General features: G+C 40.2%; 1 protein-coding gene across 1 annotated transcript; it reads right to left on the bottom strand.

Annotated features, from left to right (window-relative positions):
- Nucleotides 1-7,127: 7,127 nt before the first annotated feature.
- On the bottom strand, nucleotides 7,128-7,526 carry LOC132009961 (large ribosomal subunit protein eL36-like). Its single transcript, XM_059387963.1, has one exon. It carries the CDS (start codon nucleotides 7,493-7,495, stop codon nucleotides 7,178-7,180), a length of 318 nt encoding a protein of 105 aa, XP_059243946.1. The 5' UTR covers nucleotides 7,496-7,526; the 3' UTR covers nucleotides 7,128-7,177.
- Between the last annotated feature and the right edge of the window lie 3,788 nt (nucleotides 7,527-11,314).

The following is an 11,314-nucleotide window of genomic DNA, read 5'->3' as shown; positions in this document are numbered from 1 at the left end:
AAAATTTCTGTATGTGATTTTTCTCAGAATCTTCTTACCAGGGAATCTGATCTAAGAAATTTACCTTCCATAAAGGTGTGTAGAATCCCTTACATTTTCAAAAGTTGTTTTTATAAAGCTAATCTCACCTATGATATTTTGTAGCACTGTAGTTTGACGGGGAGAAGAGAGAGAGAGAATGAATCCCAAGCAGCCTCCATGTCCAGCATGAGCCTCATATGGCATTTTGATCTCACAACCCTGAGATCATGACCTGAGCCAGAATCAAGAGTTGGATGGTTAACTGACCAAACCACCCAGGCACCCCTATCCTGTAGCACTTTGATTTTTTAAAGCATCACCATCTTTGCTATAATAGCTTGCCTGTGAATGATAGAGGGAATGCATTTCATGTGGAGTACTTTATTTATAGCTTTTGGGGGGAATTTTAAAAATTCCAATTCAAATAGTTGCTGGAAATATCTTAAATGTCATAATTTTTCTAAAAAGTTATTTATTTTTGAAAGAAAATGTTATTTGGTCCTTTTTTTGGTAGCTCTCCCCCCCACTACACAAGCCCTTCATGTGTTTTATTATTGGAAGCAGAATCCAGAAAATATCATAGCTGAAATGTGTTAGAAGCATCAGCATTTCATCCAAATATATAGCAAACCTTCAACACTACGTAATCTGTTCCAGCATTTGTTTCTTCACTCTTCTATAATGCTTTCCATATATCATTCAACAATATTTGCTGACAAAGATATACATTTTAGCTTTCACCACATGCTTTTTGTTTTGTTTTGTTGTGTTTCAGCCATTTTAACTGCGACAGAAAGAATAAGTATTTCCCCAGTGGATGTGGCTATGTCTTTTGCCTTTGCTTTAAAATGAGGAATGTCAAAAGAAGCTTCTAAATATTTATTACCATATTTCACTACACTTTGTAAGATTCTTTATTTAGTGTTGCATGACTTCATCAGTCTCTGAAAAATATGGTTTTTCTTCAGGTTTGAGATGCTTCGTTTTAACGTATCCCACTAATCTTTATGGCATGATGCTATCATTTGCTACTTCTGTTTCTGGCAATATGACAAACTAGATTATCCAGGAAGCTTCCTGCTATAAAACACTCGCACATGCTAGATAAAATATAGAACGATGTCATTTTTAAATATGTAGCTGAATGAGAAAGCATGTAAGGAAATTCCCAATGGGAAAAAATGAAGCACAAAGTGAAAACCAGAGCTAAACCATGCTGGTTGGTGCTTTGAGAGCCTCGGGAGTGGGAGGAGGAGAAGCGATGGAATACTTGCGTCTCTCATATAGAGATCTAGATCTTAGTGCCTACACAAGAATAGAATATAATGTCTTGAGATTTCATGAGTTTACAGATCACATTTGAGACAATGGAAAGATCTGGGGCCTTTGAAGGTTCACACTAGAAAAACTGTCTACCCACTAGAAAAACTGTGCAGAATAGTGTCCGAGGGGCATTTGTAAGTCCTTGTTTAGATTTTAGAGAGAGAAAGTCTTTAATGAAAATTCATAACTGTATCCCTATCCTCACCCACAGCTGAGATTTAAATATTCCTAGTTGTCAGGTTCTAGAAACACTGAGCCAATAAATTAACATAATTGTGGCCCGAGTGTGTGAAAACTCTGAGCATTTGGGAAAGTAGTTATAGAATCTCTCTGGGGGAACACCCTTAATCCAGACTGTACAGGATTTCTGCTGGTAGTATCCTGAAGCATCCCGAGGAATTCACAATACAAAATTACAAAGTGCATAAGAAAACAATATACTGTCATTGAGAGTCACCATACACAGTATAGAATAATAAGCAGTAATATAATTAAGAACTTCAGATAAGAGAACTACTGAACAGTAAAAATAAAATAAGTGTGCTTAAGATAATTAAGGACATAAACCAAATCAAAACCATGAGAAAAAAGCAGACACCATGAAAAAGTTCAAGACGACTGGAAAAAAGGACACAAATGCAACCAAATAGAACTTTCAGAAATGAAAAATATCGTCACTGACATCAAAAACTCGGTGGACAGATTGAACAGTAGATTGGTGCCAGATGAAGACAGAATACACTGGAAGACAGATCTTGTTGGAAATGGTGATGCAGTTACTTACGTTTTGCCTTTGGATATTGCACCTTGCCCATCTGGCTGCTTCTCTGAAGAGAAAGCCTGCTTTGAGTTAGTTTTCTGTCCATTGTTCTGCTTTCCTGTGCAAATCTTCTGCATTTCTGGCTCCTTTCTCTCTCAGTCTGTGTTTCTATGAGTGGGCCATTTTATCAGAGATGTCTCTGCATGTGGCATACTTTGATATTTGAAATTAATTTGCTTCTTTATTGATAAAGGATACTTTTCCTAATATCGAGAGAAGCTACATTTTAGATCACTGAGCCCGCCGGAGAAAAACAAGAAATCTACAGATGGTCAAATAGTCTTGACTGAAAAAAATAAATAGATAGAGATATTGCATAAAATAGATCATCTGAATTGGCTCACTGTCCTACAAAGATTTATAAACCTGGTAAATTAAATTAATTTTAAACAATTATATTAACAATTATGTTGATTAAGACGATCTTAGGAATTAAACTTGTTTCAAAAAAGCAAGTAATCTGTCTATCCTTGTTAATTTACTGATAGATCAGGAGAATACTAGAGATAGAGTATGGGAAAATTCACCTAAGCAGGCTAGATGAATGTACATTATGTCAATCAAGGTGCAGGAAATACTAACTATTCTAGGTATTCCAAGCAGGAAAGAATTTACTGTATTTCACGAAAATTTAACAACTGTCAGATGCACCACTGTTTGTTTGTTTATTTATTTATTTATAAGACTGACTTACTTATTTGAGAGAGAGAAAGAGAGAGCGAGAAAGGGGTAGAAATAGAGTGAGGGGAGGGGCAGAGGGAGAGACTCTTCAAGCCAACTCCCCGCCAGGTATGGAGCCCTGCACAGGGCTTGATCCCACAACCCAAGAGATCATGACCTGAGCGGAAACCAAGAGTCATATGCTTGACTGAGGCGCCCAGGTGCCCCTTGCACCACTGTTTATAAGAAATACAAAATGCTATTAAATTATGCCAAATGCTTTAATCTGTTTTTTTTTTTAATTTAAATTCAAGTTAGTTAACATATAGTGTGGTATTGGTTTCAGGAGTAGAATTTAGTGATTAATCACTTACATATAATACCCAGTGCTTCATCGCAACAAGTGCCCTCCTTAATGCCCATCACCCACTTAGCCCATCCTCCCCACCTCCTCTTCAGCTTTCGTCAGTTCTATTATGGTTTGCTTCTCTCTATGTTTTTATCTTATTTTGTTTTTCCATCTCTTTCCCTATATCCATTTGTTTTGTTTCTTTTTTTTTTTTAAGATTTTATTTATTTATTTGACAGATAGAGATCACAGTAGACAGAGAGGCAGGCAGAGAGAGGGGGGGGGGGGGAAGCAGGCCCCCTGCTGAGCAGAGAGCCCGATGCAGGGCTTGATCCCAGGACCCTGAGATCATGACCTGAGCCGAAGGCAGCGGCTTAATCCACTGAGCCACCCAGGTGCCCCGATTTGTTTTGTTTCTTAAATTCCACATTGAGGGGCACCTGGGTGGCTCAGTGGGTTAAACCTCTGCCTTCAGCTCAGGTCATGATCTCAGGGTTTTGGGATCGAGCCCTGCATTGGGCTCCCAGCTCAGCGGGGAGCTTTCCCCCATCCCTCTGCCTACCTGTCTGCTTAGTTGTGATCTCTCTCTCTCTCTCTCTCAAATAAATAAATAAATAATCTTTTAAAAAATTCCACATACGAGTTAAATACGATATTTGTGTTTCTCTGACTGACTTATTTCACTTAGCATAATACACTCTAGCTCCATCCACGTGCCTTAATAAATCTTTAGTGAATTGGTTACATCTGTCCTTTATTGTTTTGAAGTTATTTCATCTATTTTGAGGGATTTGGTTATTTCTTCTGCTTTTGGTTGCATTGCTTAACATGAGATAGGCAATCCTTTTATATATACCTCAGTAACAAAACTGGGAAGTTCTGCTCTAAAGCAGGGACTGCCAGATTTTAGCCCATGGGCCAAATCTGTAAATAAAGTTTTACTGGAACATAACCATGTCCTTTAACTTAGCTGCTATGTATATCCCGTTTTGGGCCACACATAGTTGTAACAGAGATTGTATGATTCCTATTGAAAAGCTGGTCCTTTAGATAAAAAAAGTTTGCCAATGCTTGGTATAGGGAAATATGTGTTATAAAAAGAGCTACCATTTATCAACATCGTGGCACACTGTAGCGAGTACTTTAAATGGAGTAGAAGTCTCTCATCCAAGATGGCCAGGACAAATGTTAGTTGATGACTTGACACAGTCAGTCAGTCCACGAATATTATAGAGCACCTGTCATCTACCAGGCAATATGCTTAAGGGGCTTGGAACTCAGAGGGTGAACAAAACAAAGATCATTGTCTTTGTGGAGCTTACATTCTAGTTGGCGGTAGTAGGGCAGGATAGGAATCCCTAAGAGGTGATAGAAATAACTCAATTGATATTTAAAACCAATATTACATAGCTCAGGAGAGGTATGTATGAAACATAAAATAGGGAAAGAAGTGTTAGAGGGAGGATTTTACATTGAAAATAGGGAAGTCAGGGAAATCTCACAGAAATGGTATTTCAGTGAGGACCTGAAGGAGGTGAGCACAGGCCTTGCAGATATCCGAGGGCTGAGCATTCCAGGTGCAGAAGTAAAGAGGAGATGTGCCTCATGATTTAAAGAAAAAGTAAGAAGGCTTATGTGTTTGGAAGGGAGAAATGAATATGAAATAAGATCAAAGAGGTAGGAAGAAACAGGAGCAGGGATGGAACAAATTATGGTCTGTTGTGATGTTTTGGGGTTTTTCCCCATGAGCGGGCTGGGAAGCCATTGGAGAGTTTGGAGCCATAGAGCAGCGTGAACTTGCCTAAACCGATACTTTGTTGAGACCAGACAGAAACAGGCAAAGCCCATTAGAGAGGGGTTTGGAGGCGATTAAGGAGCATTTTCAATGTGAGAATTGGTGGTAGCGTAGGCAATCGAGGTGGTGATAAAGATGGTGCAAATATAGATGTCAACTTTTCACAGTGGAAAGCTTTGGGTATATAAATATTGAGAGAACAATTTCATAAGTTCCTCCACCTTCAAACAGATTATTAATTTAGGAGTAGTTTTCAGTCCTCTGTAAACCACTCAATTCTGCCTAGCATATTATTTAGAAGAGATCCCAGACAATTCTGATCTGTTTTGAGAATAGAATCAACAGGATTTGCTGCCATTTCGGATGTGAGGTGTGGGATTCAAGGATCACCCTGAGATCACCTGTTTGGGGTGTGTGTGTGTGTGTGTGTGTGTGTAGCTGAGACTTGCTGACTTGGGAAAGACTAATGGAGAAACAGCTTTTTTGGTGGGCTGGGTGGGATTCAGGAGTTTGTATTTTTACATAGTAGTTTTGAGATGTCTATTAGCTATACAAGAAGTGAGATCTTAGCAGGCAGCAAGATTGATCTATGTATCTATCTATTCATTTGTATCTCTCTTTATATCTATATATGTATCCAGACTACTTAGTGTGGAAATTGCAGTGGGGGGATTCTTCATGATTGGCACGTGCTGATTTCATGTTACATTCCCCTCTTTTGGTCCTTTGAATACCAAATGTTGTTGCATTGCGGGACCACCGGGGGAGACTTCAAAAAAAATCCTGATGCCCAGGTTGTGATTCTGGGCATCCTGTACCCATGATATCAGCATATCTGGGGTGGAGCCAGGCATCAGTACTTTTAAAAAGTCTCCAGGTGATTTCACTATGAGTTAAGCTCAGAAACGGACTGCTGTAGCCCCTGGATACTCAAAATGTGGTTCTCTGTCCAGCAAAGGTGGTCTTCCTGCCAGCAGCATTCGCATACCTGAGTTTGTTAGAAATGCAGAATTTCAGGCCCTATTTCACCCTCTTAAATATAAACTTGCATTTTAACAAACTGCTCCAATGATTTATGTTTACACTGATGTCCGGGAAGCACTATGTATATGTCTTGTGCTTTTGCAGAAACTGTCTTCGACCCACCCTGCGGGCTCACTTCCATCTCTCCTTTCAGGCATCCTCCTCCTGGAAGATTTCCTCATGCTTCCTTCCGCAGCTGCAGCTATACTTCTGGGGACAGCCTCTATTCACCTTTACCATATCCCTTATTATGGCTTACTGTAATTGTAGGGTTAGCCAATAGATTTTAAAGATTTTTGCTAAAAATCTCCTAGATTTTGAACACACAGTGGCAGAGTGTATCGCTGGGGCTCCGTCAGTGTTTGTGGATTTGAGTGGCTAAGGCAGAAATTGTTCAGGTGTGACTCATGGGTCTAGATGGCAAGGCCCTGGATCTGTCAGATCAAACCACTGGAGGGACTGTCTATCACAAGCAGCAGGCCCTGATGTGTGTGAGTTCTGATCACTGGGCTGCCTGAGGCTGTTGACTCTCTTAGATCTTTCTTGCCTTGGGGAGGGAGACTGTGGCTTGCAGGGTGGGTGCTCATAGCCAGGGGGAGCTCTGAATTCTGTAGGTGTATCTCGCTCACAGCTGTGACAGAGAATGAGGTTGGGAGAGCTTGAACTTCTTCTAAGATCTTATTAAAATTGGTTCCTATTGATGAAGTCTTAGAATATGAGTGAGATTCGGTGGGGTGAGGTCTGGAGCCGATGACCAAGAAAGAATTCTTGAGACATCTTTGGTGCAAAATGGTGGTTTAATAATAGGGACAGGACCCGTGGGCAGGAAGAGCTGCTGCCCAGGGTTGTGAGGGGTGTCAGGTCATGTACTGTGGGGTTGGGGAAGGTAAGGAAAAGGGAGATTTCAATGGAACACCTACAAGATACCAGATACCAGAGATCTTGTCATTGTCAAGGTCATTTTTCCCTCTAGCAAGGTATTAACATTAAAGAGAGGTGGAAGATCCCTAAAGAATGTCACATATGTCCCACCCAGGAGTGGCGGTGGGGATGCAGGGTGTTGGCTTTTGCTTTGTCCTCAGCCAGCCTTCTGTTCCCTCATCATTTCCCCCCTGAACAATTTTGATCCTTAAATCTTTTTTTTTTTTTTTTTCCAAAAACGCTTTATTACAGACGGGCAGGGGGCTCAGTCCTTCTTGGCCGCCGCTTTCCTCATGGTGGCGAGGACGTTGCTCAGCTCCTCTTGCTCCCTCTTGGCGTGGATGTGCGTCCCCACCCTTTTCTTGATGAACTTGAGGGCGCGCTTGTCCTTGCACTCCTTGAGCAGCTCCATGGCCCGCCGCTCGTAGGGGGCGAAGCCGCACACCTCTCGGATCATGTCCCGCAGGAATTTGGTGTGCTTGGTGAGGCGCCCGCGGCGGCGGCTGTGCCTTGGCTTGCTCACGTTCTTGGTCACTTTGTGGCCCTTGTTGAGGCCCATGGCCATAGGGTAGCGCAGAGCCATGGCTGCAACTCTCCAATGGCTCCCGCGGCGGAAGGGCATGACCCTTAAATCTTTAAGGTTGTTGACAATGGAAGGTCTCATCTTCTGTAACTTCTTCCTGCTGAATAGGGGCATAGAGCTGTCCCTACTTATGGGTCAATATTGGTCAGTTGAGGAATATGAAGGGGAATTATGAAAGAAGGAGGCAGCTGAATCCAATGCTGACAGTAAAGAAGTGTCTCTGTTAGTGGTCAGGATCATCTGTGGAAGTTATGGCCGCAAAGGAGTTGATGCCAGGTGAGGAGACATTGGAGAGAACAGCAAAACATGACTAGTGTAACAAAAAGAAAAGGAAGTTCAGATAAGTTTTTTGCTAGTTGACAAAAAAACCCTTTTTCAGTCTGGGAGTTTAATCAATTATTAAAGGAGAGAGGGACTGTTCAAAGTGCTAACTTGAGTAAGTCACATTTTGTGATAATCTGGAACATAAATATTTTGTGATAATCTGGAACATAAACATAGTATTTTGTTTTTGTGATAGCACAACTTCTACCTTGTATATCAGTTAAAACATCCAATGCCATTCTATTTTGTAAAGCTGCTTTACACATTTGTATTACCATAGCATTTTAATAGAGAAATGTTACTTTGAGGGTTATTTAGGGCTGACCATGTACTTAGTAAGAGCATCCATGTGCCAAACATCCTCTAGTCCCAAAGGGGGAATAAAAGTGGATGTTAGTTTATCATACCAATGAGACAGAACGAATTCACCACTGTTTTAAATTTTGGAAGGTCGGCCAGGTTGGTAATGGTTTTAATAATGCATCCCTGATTCTAGGCAAAACCCAGAGTACAGTGGCTATCCAGCCTAGGGGAAGCCATGAACATGAGTCAGAGCCATATAACCATTGGGTCCCGTTAGGAGGCATTCCTCCAATTTTTGGTTTCTGTAACTGCAGTCAAGATATCAAGGCCTAGGGACGCCTGGGTGGCTCAGTTGGTTAGGCAGCTGCCTTCGGCTCAGGTCATGATCCCAGCGTCCTGGGATCGAGTCCCACATCGGGCTCCTTGCTCAGCAGGGAGCCTGCTTCTCCCTCTGCCTCTGCCTGCCATTCTGTCTGCCTGTGCTCACTCTCTCCCCCCTCTCTCTCTGATAAATAAATAAAATCTTAAAAAAAAAAAGATATCAAGGCCTATTCAGTTTTGGAGGGCCATCTTTTAATGTATAATAAAAGGCAGTCCATTGTTACTTTATAGGGACCAAAGGAGTGAACTTAAGGACAATTTTCCTTCACGAAGTTTTTGTCACCTCCATGGACTTTTTGTCCAAATCAGTGGCCTTGTGTAAACTCTTTATTACTTTCATTGGTTCCTAAGGTCATATCATTTGACATCCTTTCAAGTGAATTACAACTATCTCCTTAGGTAGGTGTACAGCTTTAAGAGTAATAATTTTAGGCCTGTATTTGATTGTGGAGGTATGGCTTGATAATAATCGCCTTTTCTTCTGAATTTCTCCATGGACATGTAGGACTAGGAAAGCATATTTGGAGTCAGTATTAATATTAATTTTTAAGGCTTTGGGAATTGCAAAGTGCTAGTGAGAACTATGGCATGCCCAGCTTTTCTTAGTTTTTTTATGAGAACTATTGTCATCAGTAAACCAACTGTCATTTGTATTTTTAATAGGGGCATCTTAAATCTGGCCAACTAGAGTAAGCAAGATTAATAATCTCTGAACAGTTTTGCTCTATAGAGAAATAAGTACAATTGTCAGGTTCAGGCATGTGGGTAACTAGGTTTAAAGTTTGACAAGTTTTAAGTATTATTTCTGGCATATCTGTAAATATATCCCAGTATTTAGTAAGTTGACCTCCATCATCCATTGGTGGCCTTCGGTTTCTAAGACACTTTGGACCTGATGTGAGGTCATTGTAGTCATGGTCCCATAGTGAGCTCTGAGGCTCCTTGTATGAGGAGGGCTGTTATATGCTCAGCTAAAGCCTTTATTTGCAATTGTACCCCAGTAAAGGTGGCTTCTAGGATAAATATGACTAAGGGGTGAAACCATTAAGAAGCCCTTTGAGTGGTCCAGCCTTAACAATACCCTAATTACAAAGGATCATTGGCAAATAGGAGTAAACTTGTCAAGAGATAAGGGGAGTCCCACATGCATCATCCAATCCAATCATAAAGAAAGTGGGATCATCCATTATCTCCACAAGTTCATAGTTAGCCCTGTGGGTTGGGGTATGCTTCTGGCTTTTAGGTAATTTCATTATCTTAGTGACATAGAATTGGCCAAGGTGATAGTTAGTTATACAATTGTTGGGGAATTGATCCCATTTTCTAGTTGCTTAATCATGTGCCATGGGGTCCTATTATTATCCACACAGAATAAAAAGTAAGAAGATTGTCTAAATGAGCTATTATGAAACTTCTCTGAACTTTACCTCCAATTGTCTAGGTTAGGTAAACAGTAAACATTTAAAGACAATCAAATCTAGAATTTTACATCCACAAAGCTGTCTTAATGAAACACAATTTTTCTCTCTAAAATAACCCTCATTTCCAGAGATAGCCAAGTTAGGGCTTGAAAAACAAGTCCAGTTTAAACAGAATTGGCCTAATTATTTTCATGAGATCAGCAAGAACAGTGAGTGATCATGTAGATCTTTTAGAATCTGCTTTGCTGGAACTTCTTATAAGGAATCTCTAGGTTGAACTTTTAAGTAGCCTCTCCAGGCCAGAAGCCAAGCCAAGTACTTGCCCTCAGACATGCCTGCAATACCTGTAGATTTGGGCAGATTCCTCTTCATGAGGTTCCCAAAGTATCCTGAGGTTCCTGCACCTGCCCAGGAAGTGACCTTCTTTACTCACCTGGTGAAGGCTGCTGGGAGCCCTGTAAGCAAGGTACAGGCCAACAGTTCCAAGGGTCTTTATGGCTCCAGGTTTCATAAAGTCAACCTTAGCTCCTTAAAGCTGTCTGGTCATATCTGAGTCTATGAATATCTTCCTCAAATATGACATTCGAGTCAAAGCCTTGGTAAAATAACCCATTTTTCCCAATGGTGTCCTGTTACAAGGAGAACAGATTCTTTTTGAATTTATGCAAATGACTGATTGTCATGGAAAAAAGAATATTTACTGAGACCTTTTGAGTTTCAGAGGGTTCAGATAGAGAGAAAAGTTGAATGCTTTGATTTGTTTTCAAATTAATATTTTTACATTTCTGTAAGTCACAGATAAGTAAAATTTTCCTTAGTGTGGAAGAGCAAGCAGAGAACCGGCAATGTTCCAAACAAGAGTCACAACACTAATGTGCTATGGTGAGTGCTGTGAAGTGTGTAAACCTGGGATTCACAGACCTGTTCCCCTGGGACTAATAATACATTATATGTTAATAAAAATTTTAAAAAAATTAAAAAAAAAAGAGTCACAACACTATAATCTTTTGGTTCATTTAGTCCCATGTTGCTAATTCTGGTTTAGTTTGAATACAGTTTTAGTTAGTTCTAGAAATTTTTACTCATTTCAGTTATGATCTTAAAGATATTGAATACCTGTGTTTGTCCTGAAAGTACTTTATATGAATCTCCTTTAAGGTGAAACTCATTTTACAAGAGAATTAAAACAATTATAAATGACAAAATAAACTTAGAAATGGACATTGTTAATGATCTGATTAGAAAATTCACTATGATACTGTAGACAAGGAAACTCAGTTATCCTGTGACCCATTGACACAAACCCTTCAGTAATTAAAATATCAAGTGATGACCTTATCAAAACATTAAAACTTTAGGAAATGCATAGAACCTCTAGAATAGTTGTAGC

This window comes from Mustela nigripes, chromosome 2 (assembly GCF_022355385.1).
Source record: "Mustela nigripes isolate SB6536 chromosome 2, MUSNIG.SB6536, whole genome shotgun sequence".
NCBI classification, from domain to species: domain Eukaryota; kingdom Metazoa; phylum Chordata; class Mammalia; order Carnivora; family Mustelidae; genus Mustela; species Mustela nigripes.
The sequence above is the reverse complement of the archived record's forward strand: the minus strand, read 5'-3'. Positions and strand labels throughout refer to the sequence as shown.

Coding starts and splice junctions, on each gene's coding strand:
- LOC132009961 (XM_059387963.1), bottom strand. CDS start 7,495: ATGGCTCTGCGCTACCCTATGGCCATGGGCCTCAACAAGGGCCACAAA.